At 35.2% G+C, this 22642-nt stretch overlaps 1 protein-coding gene across 16 annotated transcripts in view; it reads left to right on the top strand.

Annotated features, from left to right (window-relative positions):
* The window catches only part of CBLB (Cbl proto-oncogene B), a 268224-nt gene that overhangs the window by 123078 nt on the left and 122504 nt on the right, over positions 1–22642 (top strand). For all 16 annotated transcript variants that reach the window (XM_063630593.1, XM_063630594.1, XM_055260467.2 and 13 more), the window contains 4 exons: positions 302–423; positions 5777–5914; positions 9711–9798; positions 13092–13223. In XM_063630593.1, the coding sequence (XP_063486663.1) occupies positions 302–423; positions 5777–5914; positions 9711–9798; positions 13092–13223 (480 nt within the window). The remainder of the gene's footprint in view (positions 1–301; positions 424–5776; positions 5915–9710; positions 9799–13091; positions 13224–22642) is intronic.

Raw genomic sequence — 22642 nt, 5'->3', positions numbered from 1 at the left:
AATGGTCACAAGTGCTGTAGTGAGAATAGGCTGTGTAGAGAAGAGATTTTGTGGTTTTCTTTTTTGTTCTCTGTATTCCCTTACTGAAAAATCTGTTTTCTGCCTAATCATATTTCTCTAAAGAACAATAGACTTGAATGTCTACTGTTAAGTAACAAAGGTTGACCTAAACTACATAAGGTCAGATTAACTTTTAAAATATCCAAGATAATGTCAAGTGTATTAAATGGTGGTTCAGTATGTAATCAAAATATTTGATATTCTCTAGATACTAATCTCTTTTAATTCATTTATTTTTTAGCCTTGGGGCTCTATTTTGCGGAATTGGAATTTCTTAGCTGTGACACATCCAGGTTACATGGCATTTCTCACGTATGATGAAGTTAAAGCACGACTACAGAAATATAGCACCAAACCTGGAAGGTAAGACTTTTTAGCAGTAATATTATGTGATATATCCAAAGATGAAAAATTCTCCATGGTTTGTTCCTAAGTAAGTCAGCAACACCCACTGATGGCCTGCTTGGGAGGGGGTTAGAAAAGGTAAAAGACCAAAATGGTGCTACTTAATCTAATCCTTTAAATTGATACATTGTGCTTACTCTGAAACTTGGTATTCATAAAGTGAAAGGGGATATGGTCTCCTTTCTGTTTTCATGATATCTGTATTTATGTACAAAATTGAATGTATATATTTGAATACTTGAATACTGTGCTAAAGAACAAATAAATAGAACAGTCTTATGTTCATTAGGGTATTTTTAAGACATTCATTTAGGCTCTCTGATAAATTTAAGTACATATACATGCACATGAACACATAAATATACATGTAAGTTTATGAACAAATACGTGTATGTACATAAGCATATATAAACCTATTGTTATAATCAAAACCAATTTCTTATCCTTGAAAACTTTTTTCATAATACCTCGTGTCTTATTATAGCCTCAGAATTTATATTTTATTTTCCACATGATGAAACTAAATGAGACTTGGAGAGGTTGGTCAGCCCCTGTGGCTTTGGCCAAGAAATTACACCTTATTAATGGCAAATCTGGGTCCAGAAAATCTGTCTCTTCCATGATTCAGTGCATTTTCCCATGTATTTCATCTAAAAATGCATTAGGCACATAGTAGGCATTTGTGCTATGGCAGGCAGTATGCTGAGTACAGCACTAGGGATATTAGAGACCTGCTCGTCAGAGTCCTCATGTTTCAGATGCTATTCCAGTATTCATTAGTGCTCTGATTTTCATATAGAGAACATTTCATTTTAGGGATGAATTTGGTGCTGGTTTTTAAGACTACCTTTTTTTTCTAGTATCATTTTTATTTGATTTATGGTGTATATAATGTTTGTACTTTATAACATTTTTGTTTTGTTTTGTTTTGTTTTGTTTTGAGATGGAGTCTTGCTCTGTCACCAGGCTGGAGTGCAATGGCGCGATCTCTGTTCACTGCAACCTTCGACTCCCTGGTTCGAGCAATTCCCTGCCTTAGCCTTCCAAGTAGCTGGGATTACAGGCATGTGCCACCATGCCCAGCTATTTTTTGTATTTTCAGTAGAGACGGGGTTTCACCATGTTGGCCAGGATGGTCTTGATCTCCTGACCTCGTGATCTGCCCACCTTGGTCTCCCAAAGTGCTGGGATTACAGGCGTGAGCCACCACGCCTGGCCAAAACAGTTTTTTTTTTAAGTGCAAGCCAATAGTGCTGATTTTTTTCTTCTCTGCCATAATGAAAATTTCCATATTTTTGTCTTTTTAAGAATTTATATAGTATATTTGAAAAACGAGCTAGTGAGTACAAAAACAGTTTGGCTTTCACTGAAATCTTCTATTTAGACTAAGGAGAGTTAGTTCTCATTGTAACAACGAGAGAAGGTCAGTTATTTTGCATGTTGACAGTGGTTTAGATGAATGATTTTGTTTCATTCAAAAATCTCTCATGATCAGATTTTTCCGTAATTTTTACTCTCTTGAATGACATCATATAAAGTATCTTTCTTGCTCTTGGCATATGATGTGAAAAATGTGTTGTGGTTGGAATTATGCAATCATACGAAATTTAATGTGAGTTATTTGATAAATGTTCTTGTCCAATCATAGAAATAATGAGGGAACTGAGGCCTTTATTTTTGGTTTTGTTTTCTTGTTCAGTATCATGGAGAACATGAATTACAATGTTGAGAACAGCAGCCAGGTCTCATTACTATCTGGAAAAGTTCTCTTAGTAAAAAACTACTGCCCTCTGATAAGAATATTTATCATAAGACCCACCAGTAAACTTATCTTCAAATGCATACAATATATACATTTTATACAGCTTTTTTGCATATCAATCACACCTTAAAAAACTAGAATAGTGTCCTCTGAGAAAAAAAATCCTATTTTCCTTCCTAACTTGCCATGTAATGATTTTTTCTACCAAATTTTAGGTAGCTAATGATGAAATAAATAATATGTAACAAATTATAATGTGTAAAGTATGACATGGGTACTAAAGATGTGTTTAGGAAAACACCCTTAATGAATTAAAAAAAACTGTAGCAAATATTTGCTTTGCAGAATATCTGTGTTTAACATTTTTTTTTTAATCTTAGAAAGTGTTTAATGTCTTTGACTTAATAGTATAGAAAACAATTAGATTTACTTCAAGGACATTTTGGCTCCTTAGGTTGTGCTTTATTATTGGGGATCCATCTGACAAAATATGAGTTACGGGGTGAAGATAGTAACATTTGGAAATCTAAGTGAAATATTCATTAGGTGACGAGTGGCGTTGAACCCTAAACCACCTCGTCAACATGAAAGATACTTCATTTTGGCCGGGTGCGATGGCTCACGCTTGTAATCCCAGCACTTTGGGAGGCCAAGGCGGGCGGATCACAAGGTCAGGAGATCGAGACCACGGTGAAACCCCGTCTCTACTAAAAATACAAAAAAATTAGCCGGGCGTGGTGGCGGGCGCCTGTAGTCCCAGCTACTCGGGAGGCTGAGGCAGGAGAATGGCGTGAACCCGGGAGGCAGAGCTTGCAGTGAGCCGAGATCGCACCACTGCACTCCAGCCTGGGTGACAGAGCGAGACTCTGTCTCAAAAAAAAAAAAAAAAAAAAAACATACTTCATTTTATATGCGCATATATATATATATATATATATTTTTTTTTTGAGACAGAGTCTCACTGTGTTCACCCAGCAGGAGTGCAGTGGTACTATCTTGGCTCACTATAAGCTCCACCTCCTGGGTTCAAATGATTCTTATGCCTCAGCCTCCTGAGTAGCTGGGACTACAGGCATATACCATCATGCCTTGCCAATTTTTTTGTATTTTTAGTGGAGACGGGTTTTCGCCATGTTGGCCACGCTGGCCTCGAACTCCTGGCCTCAAATGATCCACCTTGCTCAGTCTCCCAACGTGCTGGGATTACAGGTGTGAGCCACCACTCCTGGCCCCAATTTGATTAAATTAAGCATGTTGTTTTAAGAGTGCAAGGTGCTAAAAATAAGCCAGAAATTCACTTGAGGTTGGGAAGGGGTAGCCACCAGCCAAAGGGTCAGCAGCAAATTAAATGGAATAGGAAAAAGGTGCTTGACAGGAAGAAATTGTTCTAAAATGCCCTTGGCTCTTGCCAGATTTGCTGGTATTACTATCTCTTATATACATGAATTGCTTGAACCTTCTGTATAATAATAAGTTTTAGAAACACCATCCCAAAACAATGTTTAGAGCAACAGAAAAGGAGATGAATTAAAAATGTGAGCAATTTCACAAGTATGTATTTCAGTATCTACTAGATTGATTCTTAGTATATGAATAAATTTGGAATTACATTTAAAATTACTAGCAATGCAGATGTGTAATTATTTTCTTCATGTTAATATACTCTATAAATTTTGCTGAGATTCATAGTACACAGATTTTTAAGATTTTAACTTTTGACTTAATTTGAAGGAATTTTATCATATTAATTTTTTTATGTAACAGTTTAATAATGTTCTTCTGAATTATAATTTATAGTGACTTTCTATTATTTTTGGCACTTCTCATAATATAGCCGTAAGTCTCCGTGGCATTGTTTTATCTGATTTTGATTAAGAATGCCAATAATTGACAGATTGATATCCTATTTTCAGTTTCTCTAGGGATATATGTTTTTAGACTTTTTTGAAAAGTTCTTTCCAAAGATTCTATCACCAATATAAAGTTTTTAATATTTAAAAATCACTTCTTTTTTAAAATTCTAGTTTGTCCAAAGATGAAATTACACCCTACTACTAAATATACAAGTTAATTAAATCCAGTGACTACAGCCATTATGTGTGTTAAAGTGTGTCTTTCAAGTTACATTTATAGTACTTGGTCTATCAATGACTAAAGTATATTTTGACATACATGTGTCTGCCACATACATACAGCAGCTAGAATATTAAAATATCGCCAACAGATTTAAGTTGGTTTGTTTTTGATCTGCTTAATGGATAATAAAATCCAGAAGGATATCCTGATAGAAAGATTGAATGCAGTACACTCAAATAAAGAGAAATGATCTAAAATGAAATAAGTACATAGATAGCTAAATGAATACATAAATGATAATAATGGATTTAAAGCCAAGTTGCTGCCTCCTTTTGTTGGATATTAGTTTCAAGGGACTTGATTTGATTTATATTTTTGAACTATCTTAACTTCCCCTTGTAAGATACTGAATTTGACATGGTTAGATGGCAGCCAGGAAATTACCTAGTTTGCACTTTTGAGCTTTAGGGATGAATGGCAGGAATACCTGAAAGAAAAGTTACTGTTTTTTTAAAAGTTGGCCGGGTGCGGTGGCTCATGCCTGTAATCCCAGCACTTTGGGAGGCCAAGGCGGGCGGATCACGAGGTCAGGAGATCGAGACCATCCTGGCTAACACGGTGAACCCTGTCTCTACTAAAAATACAAAAAAATTAGCTGGGTGTGGTGGCGGGAACCTGTGGTTCCAGCTACTTGGGAGGCTGAGGCAGGAGAATAGCATGAACCCGGGAGGCGGAGCTTGCAGTGAGCCGAGATCACGCCACTGCACTCCAGCCTGGGCGACAGACTGGAGGCTCTGTCTCAAAAACAAAACAAACAACAACAAAAAAAAATACAAAAAATTAGCTGGGCATCGTGGCATATGCCTGTAGTCCCAGCTACTCGGGAGGCTGAGGCAGGAGAACCGCTTGAACCTGGGAGGTGGAGGTTGCAGTCAGCCGAGATGGCACCACTGCACTACAGCCTGGGTGACAGAGTGAGACTCCATCTCAAAAAAAAAAAAAAAAAACTAATTTTAATGTCTAAATTACAAAGGAATATATTGAGTTCTACAATAGAAACTGGCTCAGTTTTTGTCTGAGGTAGGCAAATTAAATTTAAATTTTTAATTATTTATTTTATTTTTACATTCCAAGAGTGATTTATTTTGTAGCCATTCCATGCCATCAGCATTTCCATACACCGCATCCTGATGATGATGGTAAAAAAAATCCCTAGATAGTTTACAATCTTGTTTATTTTCTTATATATGTATCTGGAAGTATTTAAATAAAAAGAAATGATCAGTGTTTCTCTTGTAAATTGATAAATGGAGAAGTACAATGTTAAAAATAAGTTAGAAGATAGAATATGAGGAATATTCAGGAATTGTAAATGATTCTGTTTATTCTTTTGCTTGGAAGAAACCTAACAAATTGTTTAGTATTGATTTACATTCTGAATGTAATTAGATGTGATTTTCTTATGTTTTGCAGCTATATTTTCCGGTTAAGTTGCACTCGATTGGGACAGTGGGCCATTGGCTATGTGACTGGGGATGGGAATATCTTACAGACCATACCTCATAACAAGCCCTTATTTCAAGCCCTGATTGATGGCAGCAGGGAAGGATTGTAAGTATGAGAAATGGAAGTTGGAGTGCTTATGATTCATGAATTTGAAAAATAAAGATTGCTTTGTGATGGCGAAAATGTATAGCGAGGCTGCTTTTTATGTTAACACTGAGAAATAATGAATGTTCCTTAGTTTTTTGTTTATCTTTTTATATAATCATTTTAAGGTAACCTAATTATTTGAAACTATGTTATAGCAAATACATTTCAACTTCAAATTACAACATGAATTTTTATCTTTCATATGATAAAAACTTGGGACTTAAAGGTAGTTTTAAAATGGATGTAAAACTGTTTTTATGTTAAGAGAAAATTATTTAGAATAATTAACTTCTGTTTTTTCATATAACCCTTGGATTACTAGTTTCATTTTTTCTTTCTTTTTTGTTTTTTGTGATGGAGTTTCACTCTGTTGCCAGGCTGGAGTGCAGTGGCGCGATCTCTGCTCACTGCAACCTCCGCCTCCTGGGTTCAAGGGATTCCCCTGCCTCAGCCTCCCAAGTAGCTGGGACTACAGGCGTGCACCACCACGCCCGGCTAGTGTTTTGTATTTTATTAGAGACGGGGTTTCACCATGTTAGCCAGGATGGTCTCAATCTCCTGACCTCATGATCCACCCGCCTCGGCCTCCCAAAGTGCTGGGATTACAGGCATGAGCCACTGTGCCCAGCCAGTTTCACTTTTTTTATTTTGATTGTTAGTGCCAGATTTTCTTTTCTCTTTCTTATCTGTTTCTCCCTCCACCCCTTCCTTTTCTTTTCTCTCTGTAGATCTTTCCTTTTTCACACTAATAATAACTCCATATCCTAGGACTATATGTTAATAGCTAAGTTTAGTTTATCTCAAGCTATTCCTTTTTAAAATTTAAAAATAAGTAAGTTCCCCTTTGTTTTTTAGATTAATGATGAATTCTCCCCCACTCACTCCACACACAAAGTATGGACAATCTGTTGGGCCCCTTCATAGTAAATATGTCTGATTCTTTTTATTTGTTTTATTCACATGCCATTCCCTTTGTCCTCTCCTTGTATTCTCAGTGCACTTGATCATGCTGCTTTTTCTTCCCCTCTGCCTTGCTGGGTAACTTAGAGATGCTCGTGATCAAATTCGCTGCAGTATGAATTCTGATAGAAACCTAGAAGGAGAAAGTGCACCAGAGTTAACAAAGAGCAAATGATTTGAGTTTTACCTTTTTCAAAGTAATTGCAAAAAAGAAAGAAAGAAAAGAAAAAAAGTGATGAGATTTATGCAAAGAAAAATTAGGAATTTTTAAAAACTTATGAGCTTTTGGGTGGGAGTGGTGGCTTACGCCTGTAATCCCAGCATTTCGGGAGGCCAAGGCAGGAGGATCACTCCAAGCCCAGGAGTTCGAGATGAGGCTGGGCAACATGGCAAAACCCCATCTCTACGAAAATGCAAAAAAATTAGCTGGGCATAGTGGCGCGTGACGATAGTCCCCGCTACTCTGGAGGCTAAGATGGGTTAATCACCTGAGCCTGGGAAGTTGAGGCTACAGTGACAACATTGTGCCACTGCACTCCAGCCTGTGCATCAGAGTGAGACCTTATCCGAAAAAAAAATAATAATACCAACACACACAAAACCTTTCAATAAATTAGTTACATAGTAATTGTATGGCAAGTTATGGTACCAAATGTGTATTTCTCTTTCTTTTTCCTTCTAATTTTCATAAATTTGCTAGTCTCGGTTATTTATACCTTTCTTCTAATGCATCAAAGCTTTGTGTATAGATTTTGATTTACCATGATTACAGATTTTTTTTTTAAGAAAATATACTTTAAAGTTTGAATTTATAAGTAGAGGGTGAAAGGGCAAATCTGTAGATGGAAAAATTTTGATATAGCTTTTTTGAATTATTCCTTCTATTTTTCAAATGTCATTCAGAGTCACAAATTTTAGTATTGTAATCAGTTGAGCAAAGCCTTTAAACCCTGAGCACAATAACTCCTAAGAGTTGCACACACACAGACACACACACACACACACACACACACACACACACACACGTATCTCCAGAGGGATTTAGCTAGTTGATTTCGAACTTTAATAATATATTAGGATAAAATAGGATTTACGAATTAATTAAATAAGGTTTCTCATAACGTCAGTATAGGATATCATCTTTTCCAGCTACCATCTGGGTCCACTGTATTTCCTTATATTAATAGTTAATCCAATATTGTATGGCATAGTTGATACAGATATTTATTTTGATAACCACCCAACATTCTTTACTCCTTCAATGCCATTGAAAAGGGCTCCCTGCAGTATATCCTGGGTGTACGAAGGACAGAAATCATCAAAAATGATGATTAGCATACCACAGGAAAGGTTAAAGGTTCTTTTTAACCTTTTTAACCTATCAACAACCTCCTGATAGGTTAAAAAGAACCTTTAACCTTTCCTATGGTACCCTAATCAGGATTTTTGTAATCTTTAATTTCTGAATTCTTGCTAGAATTTCTTCATATTATTGAAATGTGATACATAAAATTTTATATAATTTTTTTTAAAATGGCCAATTTTTAGGATATATAAAATAGTTGCTTATCTTCTTTGGATTATCATTCCTCATTTAATATTTGTCAAATTTTGTAACACACCCATAAGGACATTCTAAATTTGTATCATACTCAGCTGTAGTAAACTCCTTTTGCTAAATCATAAAAAAATCATCTCACTGATTTGTCCCTTACTATGTAAGAATTATCTGTTCTTTAAGTTCACTTTTCTGGTTTTCCTGGGTAAATTCTAACACTTAACATGGTTGTAGACTCCTCATTCAAGGATAAATATTTTTTGTTATTTTAAAGAATAGATTTGTTATAGTTTTACCCTTCAAAATATACATACTACAGTACTATATTCTTATTGTTTTAAGAAATTTAGTATAGGAAGATGTTAAACAGAATTAACCATAATTTAATAAACTGATGAAACACAGCAGTGACATTACCACTTTTTTAAATTAAAAATAAGTATTTACCAACACAGTAAATTTTATTTTTTAATTAATTTTTCAATAACAAGTACAACTTCTGATTTAACACAGCAAGAATGCATTACTACTACAACTTTTAGTTCAGATTTCAGTTTTCCCTGATAATAGAACCTTGTATCTATAGACCATTTTGTGTTTGTAGTGTTAAGTCAGTGAAACATGGAAATGTAACATTTTCTAATTTTTTAAAATGTGTATGTGCCTGTGTGTCTGTGTGTTTGCATATGTGCACATGTGTTTGTGTTAGGTGAGGGGGAGATGAGAGAAGAGATATGGAAACTGTAGAAACAGGAACACCACAGAAGTGTTTGAATAACTTAAGAAAACTGTGGCCTTTAATTATGTTTTTCTTTCCATGTGGTATTAGGCATGGTGTAAAATGATACCATTAACATTTCCTGTGCCTCAGATGAAAGATATAATAGTTGCAAATAGGTATATCTTCAAAGTGTTTGGAATACAACATGATTGATCAGCGAAATAAATTCTTAACTTATATAAGAGACATATATTACAGGTATTTCATTGAAAATGGTTGCTTAGTGGGTTAGGCTATATTCATTATGTATTTCTTATATGAAAATAATTTCTGCATTTTAAGCGTCCTAAAAACAACATAATAATTTGGAAACATTGAAGTAATATGTTATCGATATGTTACATAAAAAGGAAACATCCAAATGTATGTTTGAATATAGAACAATTTGATTAAATATCCTTAAATGCAATTAAAACTTGTATATTTAAGGTAATAAAGTTTCTGTTTAAATTCAGTTATCTTTATCCTGATGGGAGGAGTTATAATCCTGATTTAACTGGATTATGTGAACCTACACCTCATGACCATATAAAAGTTACACAGGTAAGGATAATTTCTAGAAAAGTATAATTAAATAATTATCCATAATGCCCTTGAAATAAATAAGACTCTCATAGTGTAGTTAAAATCATGCACAGGTATTTAATACAAAATGTACTTAAGGAATTCTAAGAGTGTTTAAGGAGAAATTATATTACTTTCTTAGATTTTTTGATACAAATTTATGCTGTTAAAATTCTTGCTTTCCATATAGTATTGGCATTTGTATGGGGGAAATAAATAAATCCATAAGCAGGTAGGTGGTTGTAAGGAGAGAGCCATAGTTTAGAAAGCTACCAAAAAAAGATTAGAATAATTATATGCCTTAGATTTTAGAGTCAAATGGGTAATTGAAGCCTGTTGAAGATAACAATTATGTTTTTCTAAATCCATTGCTGGCAACCTCATAGATTATGAATAGGAATGTAAGTTGGTAAAACCTTTCTTGAGAGTGATATTCAGTAATTATAAAAATCTAAGTGAAAATATCTTTTCACTTTAGATTCTATATATGTAATAGATCTCATATATATCACTTACACATGCACACAAAAATCTGTACAACAGATATTTACTGTAATTTTTTTGTAAAAGTGAAAAATTACAAAATACTAAAGTTTAGTAATAGATTAAATAAAATAGACTACTATTCTCACACTATTGTGTGAAGTCATCAACAGGAGGGAGGTAGCTCTACATACGCACATGGGAACTTCTGCATCTTGTACTATAAAATAATTCCATTTATGTAAAGTACAAGTAGGTAACATTTCATTTGGTAAAGTTACATTATGTACGTTCAACTTCTATAAGGAAATAATTAATTAATTGCTGTATATGAACATGTGAGTATACTTTTTAAAAGATCAAAAAACACCAAACTGGTAAGAAGATTTAACTGAGGAGGTGAAAAGGGATTGAGCAGTCAGGGAGGGGATGAAGGGAGAACTTGAATGTTTTATTTTACATTCAGTCTAGTTTTAAAATATTTTATATTTGAGATATGTTCATGCCTTGTGTAATAAATAATAAAAATCTAAGAGAAAAAACAAGAGAAGAATTACAGCTTTTTTAAAGACAGTAGATAATGATTTACCTTATAATTCTCCAGGTTTCAGTTCCTATGGTCTTTACATCATTATGTGAGACATACACATTGACATTTATATGTACATATTGTACATGTAAATTTAATAAATTATTGCCTTTTTTTTTTCTTTTTTTGAGACAGAGTCTTGCTTTGTCGCCCAGGCTGGAGTGCAGTGACGCGATCTCTGCTCACTGCAAGCTCCGCCTCCCGGGTTCACGCCATTCTCCTGCCTTGGCCTCCTGAGTAGCTGGGACTACAGGCGCCTGCCAGCGCACCACACCTGGCTAATTTTCGGTATTTTGTAGTAGAGACGGGGTTTCGCCGTGTTAGCCAGGATGGTCTCGATCTCTTGACCTCGTGATCTGCCCACCTCAGCCTCCCAAAGTGCTTGGATTTACAGGCGTGAGCCACTTTTTTTCTTTTCTTTTTTTTTTGAGGCAGAGTTTTGCTTCTGTTGCCCAGGCTGGAGTGCAGTGGCGCGATCTCGGCTGACTACAGCCTCTGCCCTCTGGGTTCAAGCAGTTCTCTTGCCTCAGCTCCCAAGTAGCTGGCATTACAGGCGCCTGCCACCACTTCCGGCTAATTTTTGTATTTTTAGTAGAGATGGGGTTTCTCCATGTTGGTCAGGATCGAACTCCTGACCTCAGGTGATCCACCTGCCTCGCCCTCCCAAAGTGCTGGGATTACAGGCATGAGCCACCATGCCTGGCCATGATTGCCATTTTAAATTTAATATATGATTACCATTTTAAAAGTTATGTAGTGATCCTGTATTTTCAAATATGTGTGAAAGGATACTTAGGAAAGGCAGTTCCTCTTTATAAAGCCATTAAAAAAAATCTTTGGAAGTAATAACATTCCCTTAAATTACTCATAAATATTCTTACTCTTTAGGTTGCATTGAGATCTGCATCTTTGATTTTAGCTTAATGTAATTTTTTTTATAATTGCATATTTGTCCTTTGGACAGTCATAACCAGTATCAATACTTATCTATTATTTCAGGGACATCAGCAATTTATAACTTACTTTGAATTACTTTAGTTTTGTTTCTTTTCCATTTTTATGTATTCTCTCTTGTCTGTTTCCTTAAGTTCCCCACAAAATTTTTGTATATTCACACATCATAGTAGACACAGTTTATGTGTATGTGTACCTGCATGTACATGCATATGTATCCATGTATGTTTATGTATATATATATTTTTCTCACCAGGATTATAATATATTTTAGTAGGCTGTGGACTAAATATTATTTATTTATCCTACTCAGTGCCAGGCACATTGTAGTCACTTACTGAACTAAAAGTTGCTTTATTTACCCAAATATTCGTTTCATAATTCCTTTTCTTTGTATTCCTAACATCTTTTTTCATTATTTTTTCGAATTTACCAATTTATTTGTATTTTTGTCACAAAGATCTTTTCAGTATTTGAATTTTGAAAATGTTACTGTGTCAAAATGTTTTAAGCTAAAAACCCAATCAATCAAGAACATTGCAGTTTTAATAAAATGGTTTTTGGTTACTGAAGTGATTTGTTTTCTTGACAGTGTTAGGGAAAGCGTATGCACTTTTTAGTCAGAGGCTTTAGAGTTTGAAGCAAACAATTTAAACTGATTAAGCCCCAGGCCTAACTTTTGTTAAGTTCAATATATCTTCTTGTGCTTTGGAGATTACGTGAAATAGTTAAGTGTGGACCACAGTGCCTGGCACGCGGGAAGTGCTTGGTAAATGTCGCTTTTCTTCCATTCAGGAATTTCTAAAGATATTGAAACAATAAAATTTAATGTTTAGCCAAGTATCATTTTTTTTCAATTTGACAGTTAAATTATATGAGCATGTGGCATTTATAAAAAAGATAAAGTCATTTTATATTCCTATTTTAAAACCATAGATTTTGTCTTTTGAGTCACCGTGACTATTGAAGCAAGTCCCTTCCTAAAGGAACAGTAAAGGAACCTTAAATAATATGAATCATTAAGAAGCATGTAAGATTGATGACAAAAATTCAAACCTTTTTAAAATGAATTTTGTAGACCAAATTGTGATTATCAATTCAAAACATGTCTCAAATGGTAACAAAATTCTGACAAGATCAATTGTGAGATATTGACTGTGCGTCATTTTATTTGGGAAAATTTGATACTAACAATTCATGCTGGAAATACATTAACATTGCTTTCTCCCTCCTCCCCAAATTCCAGGAACAATATGAATTATATTGTGAAATGGGCTCCACTTTTCAGCTCTGTAAGATTTGTGCAGAGAATGACAAAGATGTCAAGATTGAGCCTTGTGGGCATTTGATGTGCACCTCTTGCCTTACAGCATGGCAGGTATAATCATTAGCAACATGGATGTCTTTCTTATATGTCCTACTAATATTTCTCTTTTCAGTTTTCTTAATGGTTTAGGAAGTAATGCTGGTAAGTGCTTTATTTGAAATGATTGTGTAAAAATTTTATATGTTTAAATGTATGAATTTTATTATATTAGTCATCAGTAGTTCTACTTCTGTAGTACCATGGATTTCCGTATGTTCACTTATAGATATTACCAACTAGACATTTTTATGCCATTGATAGGTCAGAATCTGTTTGTAGTAGGTCAGTTTCTGAAGCCAAGTAAACCCTAGTAGATAAATCTTATTTTGATATTTTCAAGCAAACTTCTTTACTCCTGAGGAGGCATGGTTCCTGTCTCATATATACTCCGTAGTGCTGAAATTGGAGAATCAGACAGGAAGTATCTCTCAAACACTTATAGTTCCCACAGAAACAGGCATTAAAGTTTCCTATGTACTGAAGTATAATCTCAGGCAAATTGCCTTCCTGTCTGCAGCAGGCATTCAATAAATATAAATTGATTTGATGTTTTATAGGAAGGTCTGGAGAATAACTGGTTTTCCCAAGGACTTTCTTTTTACTTTTTTTTTGTTTTTTTTTTTTTTTTGAGACGGAGTCTTGCTCTGTTGCCCAGGCTGGAGTGCAGTGGCGTGATCTTGGGCTCACTGCAAGCTCCGCCTCCTGGGTTCATGCCATTCTCCTGCCTCAGCCTCCCGAGTAGCTGGGACTACAGGCACCCGCCACCGCGCCCAGCTAATTTTTTGTATTTTTAGGAGAGACGGGGTTTCACCATGTTAGCCAGGATGGTCTCGATCTCCTGACCTTGTGATCCGCCCGCCTCGGCCTCCCAAAGTGCTGGGATTACAGGCGTGAGCCCAAGGACTTTCTTATATTTCTTCATCTGTAACAAAGACTGGGGATTTTTAAAATGGATCTTTGGACAGATTTCCAGTTTTGAGTATTTGGAGGAGTCATGGAATATTTTGATCAAGCCATTTGGAAACTGTTTGACATAGTTATATTAAGCTAGAAGTATATTGATAGGGCTTAGAAAGCAAATAATTAAATTTTCTAGCCTTTAAAAAAGATTTTCGGTGAAGCATATAGTTGACACTCCTACCCTATTTCTAAGCCCTCTGAGTCCTTGATTTTCTTTGTCCAACCCTGCGTCTCTGCATGACTTGAGGAAGGATGGACATTGAGGTTCATGGAAGGGGGCTGACAGACTCAGAGGGGCATTGATGCCTGCCGAGCTCCTTACTTAGTAATAAAATATAATGATTTTCCCATTTTCATAGTCATAAAAGGGCCTGCTTCTTCTTTTGTGAAAATTTTTTTAATGGATCAGGAAAAGAGGAAGAATTAGGAAATGAATTACAGTTGATTTATATTTTCAAAGTCCTTTCTGAATGCCCAGAGATCTTTGCTACCTCAGTAACATTGTTCAAAATCCTATACTTCTCTTCTTCATATGCATTTGGCTTATATTGTGTTTTAGGTTTTTCTTTATATCTTCTCCCTTATTCCTTTTATCCCTTCATGATGTTGGTGAAATTTGCGTATTACAGGGAGATGCTGAGGGAGATCATTCTCAACATAGATACTTGATTTCTATTTAAATTACGTTAACAGTAATAGTTCTGCAAACTTAGCAGTACCTTTTAAAAACTGCATTCAATAAATGTAGATATGTTGGTAGAAGACAGAATTGTTTGCAAGTTTATTTCAAATGTGTCAGTAGGAGGTATTGTAGAGATACTGACTCAGTGATAGATTGTCTGTAATTGGACTACTTAGGACTGGTGTACCTGATAATCATTCAGTGTTTCAGGATACATATTAAACTAACAAAGAAAACAAACTGTATTTGTCACCCTTCTTTGCCTTCAGGGTGGTAGTGTGGTTTTTACAAGTACAAAGAAACTAAAAGCCTGGCATTTCTGAAGAAAATCAGAATAATAGGCTGATACAAATTCCTAACACTCTGCCTCCATGCAGGGCTTGTGTATTTCAGCCATTTTCCTTGGGGCTCCAGTCTTAGAGCATACACATGCATACATGTTGCAAGACTTCACATCTGTAACTCAATACTGTACTTAGTATTTGGAGGTTAAGTTGGTTAAAAGTCAGAAGCTGGCCGGGCGCGGTGGCTCACGCTTGTAATCCCAGCACTTTGGGAGGCCGAGGCGGGCGGATCACGAGGTCAGGAGATCGAGACCACAGTGAAACCCCGTCTCTACTAAAAATACAAAAAATTAGCCGGGCGTGGTGGCGGGCGCCTGTAGTCCCAGCTACTCGGAGAGGCTGAGGCAGGAGAATGGCGTGAACCCAGGAGGCGGAGCTTGCAGTGAGCCGAGATTGCGCCATTGCACTCCAGCCTGGGCGATACAGCGAGACTCCGTCTCAAAAAAAAGAAAAAAAAAAAAAAAAAAAGTCAGAAGCTGCTATTAGTTTGACAGAAACATTTGTTTAGTAAAATTTTTTTTTAAAGCGTCATACAAAATAGTTTACTGGCCAAGCATGGTGGCTCATACCTCTAAATCCCAGTATTTTGGGAGGCCAAGGCAGGAAGATCCCTTGAGCCCAGGAGTTCGAGAACAGCCTGGACAACATAAGGAGACCCCATCTCTATAAAATAATAATAAAAATAATAAAATAATTGTTTGCCTTGCAGCCCGGGGTGAGTAGAAAAGTATGGCTGAATGTAAAGCAACAAATATTTTATTTATTTTACTTTCTATATACTTCTTAAAAGAAAGTTTATTTATTCTTAGTAAATAAATACTACGTTTACTTAAGTCCTAACTTAACATTGTCAGTAGATTCTTGGAAACTGCAACTTTGAGCAAAGTGACGTACTGTATGCCGTAGGAACCTTAACTCTTGTTTCTATCAGTTAGCCTGGGGTAAAATGGACTTCATTATACTGTAAGTTGTTTCACTTAAAGTCTCAATTTCCAAGAACTAATTAACAATATTAATTAAGGACTTACTGTATTTGTTAGGTTTGTGAACTATTTGCAATAGGTTCATTATGTGCGAAAGGCATAGGAACATTTCCTGGTTGTCTTTCTGTATTACTAATGCTGTGTCGTTTTCATCACCACAACATTTCTGTGTGTTACTGTGCATTCTCCAAATTGGTGTAGTTCCTCTTGCTTGTTGCTTATCAATTCCTTGAATTATTTCATGATTTTTAATATTGGTCTAATGACCTTATATGAAGATATGTTCAGTAATGTTGGTAAGTTGTTACCATTTACCATTTCTCTTTTTCACTCTCAGCTACTTCTCAGTTTTACTTTTAGAAATTAAGGAAGTACATAAATGTCAAGCTCTGAAAATTGTGTTTAGTTAAAATTTTAAAAGTTATGTGAGAGAGTAATAAAGTAGATTACTAAGTAAAGTAGAAACAAAAATGACAAATTCAAAACTATTCAGAAGGTTGAAATAATAAATTACATTTATGTTACTAGACAGTAATATTATTATCTTAATCTGATCATTGAATTTTGCACCTAAATTAATGAAAAATATGCAAACCATTATTTTCAGTATTATTTTTGAATTCTCCTCACACAAAGCAGCTCATCATTAATAAGCATCCTCCTCACACATTTTGTATGTGTTTCTGTAAGCTCTTACCTCATTATGTTCATATTGTAAATATTTCCATATTTATGTATTTCCTTTCTAGAGTGTGGATTACTTTACCTATTTTAGAATCTCTCTGCTAGCATGTTATCTGCACATTGGTCATTACTCAGTAAATACTTATAAATTGCATGCTAGGTAATGTAAAAGAAAAGGAAGTCTAAAAGTACATTAAATAAGAAGACAGTATTGTAGATTGTGAAAAGCTCTTACAATACTTTTCTGAGAATTATTTATGATCTTTTCAAAGACCTTTTATCATACTCAGTATCTGAGAACAAATCCTAGAATATCTAAGGCTTAGTTCCTTTTGTTCCATTCACTAGCTATTCTGTGGTTTCCTTAACTTTTTACATTGTGATTTTTTCCACCCATTCTTGAACCATGTTATTTTACTTTTATCGTGTGCAGTACTACCAGCACTAACACAGAAGCAGTAAGACTGCATTTTTATCGCTGTTTTACACCAAAAAAAAATATGCACAGTAATCCCCAGTTCACGTTTTCTCTACCCCTAAAGAAAATTGTTCTTAGGTCAATAATTCTAAATTGATATTTCACAGTCTCTGTATCTCAGTGGGATCTTACTGGTCAAAGGAAGTTTCAACTTTTGAACATTTCTACTTTTGGATAATCTAAATATTTTTACATTTAGATATAGTCTTCACATAGTAGTGCTTCCTGCCAACTAGCATATCTGTTTTGGCAGCTTTTGTATTATTGCATGAACAGCAATGTTTGTTGATCATTAAAATATGTTATTGCAAAATGCCTCTGGTATTTAATAAAAATAAAAGTCGTATAATCTAGTTGAAGCACAGTTGTAAAACATTAGATATGCTGAAGGTCTTGTATCTGTAATCTCACCTAGCTGTGCTCACTTGACTTAACCTAATTGATGATAAATATGTCAGTAAGAAGAACAAAATTATAGCACACTTCATAGTTCCGCAAAATATTGCCAAAAGTGGTATCTAAGCTTGTAGATATATAGAGAAATGTTCTCAAGGTATTAGGTGTCTGGACTTAGATTAAAATAACTGACGTCTCTCTTTTTCAATTTTTTCCTCATTCAAAAATGATACTTTAAAGACATTGTTTTTGTTTTATATGATTAAATTTGCAAGCTTAACTGTGCACAGGAAGAATTTGTTATTTTGCTTCTTCCTCTTACTGGTTTGGTAGAATCAAACCAAGATTGTTTCAATTATCATTTTCCATTTATTTATTTATTTAGGAAACATTCTTTGAGCAGCTGCAATATCCCATGTTCTGTACTATGCTCTGAACTAAAAAGAACTCTGAGACACAATCCTTAGTCTCAAGAAGTTAAAGTTAAAATTAAACCTGAAATTTCTGTTGAGGGGCATGGTATTAATAATTACTTAAAATGAGTATCCTGTTATCCTTCCAATTTAATTATGGCTGCTAGACATTTTTTGTTACTTTCTACTATGTTGGTTGGGCATGCGGATATGAATATGATTTTAAAGGCTGCATGTCTGCCAAGAAGCTATGATAAATCAGTTAGAATCCAATAGGAAATATTAAACCCTGACCATAAATCATACTATGCTCAGCAGTGTGCATTTTTAGCAAGTCATTCTTCACCAACTTTTCCTTCCATCTGATGCCCTACTTTGGTTTAATTGAAATTCATTAGAGACTTAAATTTTATGTAATTAACAGAAAACTTAAGAAATGCACAGTAGCTGTGTCAGTAGTTACAGGCTGCAAGTGGTTACTCTTTAATTGCTGTCATAATGGCCCATTAGTCATGCCTCTCAAGAGGTGTCAGATGCTTTTTTCTCTTTCTGAAACATCTGTGTTATTTAATAAATTGAATAAGCAAGCAGAGTTTGCACAGAATACTAAATAAGTTGAATAATCACCTTTCTAGAGACATTCTTTGAAGTAATATTACTCTGTGTGCAACATTTCTGTGCTACCCTTAGTAATAAAACTTGGAGAGTTGTCTTTCACATCCACGTGTTAATGGGACATTAACAAAACGTTTATCTTCTCAACCCTGAACTTCTGCACATCTTCCTTTGTGAGGTAGTATATTATGCAGCAGTGATTCTGCAGCATTACCATGTAAGGTTAAAAGTTAAGGAATTGTTTTCATTCTGTGCTTATTTCAGGATCTAGAAAATGGCTTTTGATTTGTAGTTCTCCTTGAAGAGGTCCTTCACATCCCTTGTAAGTTGTATTTCTAGGTGTTTTATTCTCTTTGTAGCAGTTGTGAATGGGAGTTCACTCATGATTTGGCTCTCTGTTTGTCTATTATTGGCGCATAGGAATGTTTGTTATTTTTGCACATAGATTTTATATCCTGAGACTTTGCTGAAGCTGCTTATCAGCTTAAGGAGATTTTGGGCTGAGACGATGGGGTTTTCTAAATATACATTCATTTCATCTGCAAACAGAGAGGACATAAAGAAAGAATCAATATCATGAAAATGGCCAAAATGCCCAAAGTAATTTATAGATTCAATCTATCCCCATCAAACTACCATTGACTTTCTTCACAGGCTTAGAAAAAACTACTTTAAATTTCATACGGAACCAAAAAAGAGCTCGTATAGCCAAGAAAATCCTAAGCAAAAAGAAAAAAGCTGGAGGCATCATGCAACCTGACTTCAAACTATACTGCAAGGCTACAGTAACCCAAACAGCATGGTACTGGTACCAAAACAGATATGTAGACCAATGGAACAGAACAGATACCTCAGAAATAATGCCACACATCTACAACCATCTGATCTTTGATAAACCTGACAACAACAAACAATGGGGGAAGGATTCCCTATTTAATAAATGGTGTCGGGAAAACTGGCTAGCCATATGCAGAAAACTGAAACTGGACCCTTTCCTTATATCTTATACAAAAATTAACTCAAGACGGATTAAAGACTTAAATGTAAGACATAAAACCATAAAAACCCTGGAAGAAAACCTAGGCAGTACCATTCAGGACATAGGCATGGGCAAAGACTTCATGACTAAAACACTAAAAGCAATGGCAACAAAAGCCAAAATAGACAAATGGGATCTAATTGAACTAAAGAGCTTCTGTACAGCAAAAGAAACTATAATCAGAGTGAACAGACAACCTACAGAATGAGGGAAAATTTTTGCAGTTTATCCATCTGACAAAGGGCTGATATCCAGAATCCACAAGGAACTTAAACAAATTTACAAGAAAAAAAAAACCATCAAAAAGTGGGCGAAGCATATGAACAGACACTTCTCAAAAGAAGACATTTATGCAGTCAACAAACATATGAAAAAAAAGCTCATCATCACTTGTCATTAGAGAAATGCAAATCAAAACCACAATGAGATACCATCTCACACCAGTTAGAATGGCCATCATTGAAAAGTCAGGAAACAACAGATGCTGGAGAGGATGTGGAGAAATAGGAATGCTTTTACACTGTTGATGAGAGTGTAAATTAGTTCAACCATTGTGGAAGATGGTGTGGAGATTCCTCAAGGATCTAGAACAAGAAATACCATTTGACCCAGCAATCCCATTACTGGGTATATACTCAAAGGATTATAAATCATTGTACTAAAATGACACATTCACATGTATGTTTATTGTAGCACTGTTCACAAGAGCAAAGACTTGGAACCAACCCAAATGTCCATCTATGATAGACTGGATAAAGAAAATGTGGCACATATACACCATGGAATACTATGCAGCCATAAAAAAGGATGAGTTCATGTCCTTTGCAGGGACATGGATGAAGCTGGAAGCCATCATTCTCAGCAAACTAACACAAGAACAGAAAAGCAAGCACTGCATGTTCTCACTCATAAGTGGGAGTCGAACAATGAGAACACATGGACCCAGGGAGGGGAACATCACACACCAGGGTCTGTCAGGGGCTGGGGGGCAAGGGGAGGGATAGCTTTAGGAGAAATACCTAATGTAGATGACTGGTTGATAGGTGCAGCTAACCACCATGGCATGTGTATACCTGTGTAACAAACCTGCACGTTCTGCACATGTATCCCAGAACTTTTAAAGTATAATAAAAGAAAAAAAGAAAAGGAAAATGGCCTTTGAGCTCCTGAATGGAACAAACCCCAAACTCTGTTCTTCATATCTTCCTTCCAAAATACAAATGGATATCTTTGTCAGTTGGATATGCAGCTATGTTTTGAATTACTGCCGAGGACTTTAATTCAATTAAATGTAAAATTAATTTTCCTGTGGTTTTTCTTCCTGTATATTGTTTGATATAATTTAAAAGAAAGATATCAGCGTATTCAAAATAGTAATTTACCAAAAAATCAATAAACTCTGATTTTAATGTGGAATATGATTAAGGAGATTTATAGATGTTCCATATGTAGAGAGTGTTGTTGGGAAAATGTATATAGCTGTCTGAGAGAGGTGAGAAACAAGTTCAACTGATCACTTTTAAGGCAATAAGAAATAATCTTTGGCCAGGCGCAGTTGCTCTCGCCTGTAATCCCAGCACTTTGAGAAGCCGAGGTGGGTGGATCACATGAGGTCAGCAGTTCAAGACCAGCCTAGCCAACCTGGCGAACCCTGTTTCTACTAAAAATACCAAATAACTGGGCATGATGGCAGGAGCCTGTAATCCCAGCAGCTTGGGGGGCTGAGGCACAGGTGAATGGCTTGAACCCTAGAGGCAGAGGTTTCAGTGAGCTGAGGTCACAGCACTGCACCCCAGCCTAGGTAACAGAGCAAGATTCTGTCTCAAAAAATAAGATAAAATAAAATAAATATTTTACTCTATCTTCCTTCAAAGGTGACCAGTCTTCACATTTCTAGCCTCAGTGAAATTTTATAACTTAGGTACTACAAATAGAAAATAATACTTGCCTTTACGAACGTTTTAAATGGGCACTTTTGTCTTTAACCACCCGTTGTGTCTTTTGTGTAAATGTGATTAAATTTTGGAGCTTCCCTTTCACATTGGGAGTAATAAAGAAGCTGTGAGAGTTGTTCAAATACATTATAGTAACATTATGAACTAGAGTGATGCACTAGAAAAGGAAAGGAAATGATGGATATGAGAAAATAAAATCTAGTAGAATAAGTGCTTGATTCTTAAGTCTAATGACTAAATTAGATGGATGCCCACTGTATTGTAGAGTGTGTGGACAGTAACAGATAATGGCACTTTGGAAACATTTTCAGGTGACTCCAACATGGATCTTTTATAAGTGTTTTTAAAGTTGACACCATTTTTAAAAAGTGTTTAGAATGTAGACTTATTCTAAATGACCAGCTCATTCTAGACCAACTTCATGCATTAAAAATTTAAATTGGATTCAAGCAACAAATGTTTAAAACAAAAAGCTTTTACTATGTAAAAACGTATCCTCAGAAATGGTATAATTATTCAGATACATTTTACGTCTTCCTGTTAAAGAGCTGAAACTTTTCAATTAGAGCGAACAGAATATTCATTGATTGTAGTAGTTTTTTTAGTTTTGATATTTGCAATTTGAGCAAAATAGTTTTAAATTTTTTACATTTATGAATGATCAGTAGTAGCAACCGGCTATTTTTCACCTTTATTTTAACCTTGGCTATGAATCTGAGGTTGAAAAACCACTACATGCTGATCCTATAGTGTACTGTTGAAATGATTAGACTCTTGAAATAGATCCCCTTGTTGTGATTTCCTACTTAGTATTGCTTGCTATGTGACCTTCATCAAACTAGTAAACCACTTTTTCTTGTTGGGTAACAATAATTGTAACTA

The sequence above is a fragment of the Symphalangus syndactylus genome, chromosome 21, assembly GCF_028878055.3.
Source record: "Symphalangus syndactylus isolate Jambi chromosome 21, NHGRI_mSymSyn1-v2.1_pri, whole genome shotgun sequence".
Lineage (NCBI taxonomy): Eukaryota > Metazoa > Chordata > Mammalia > Primates > Hylobatidae > Symphalangus > Symphalangus syndactylus.
The sequence above is the reverse complement of the archived record's forward strand: the minus strand, read 5'-3'. Positions and strand labels throughout refer to the sequence as shown.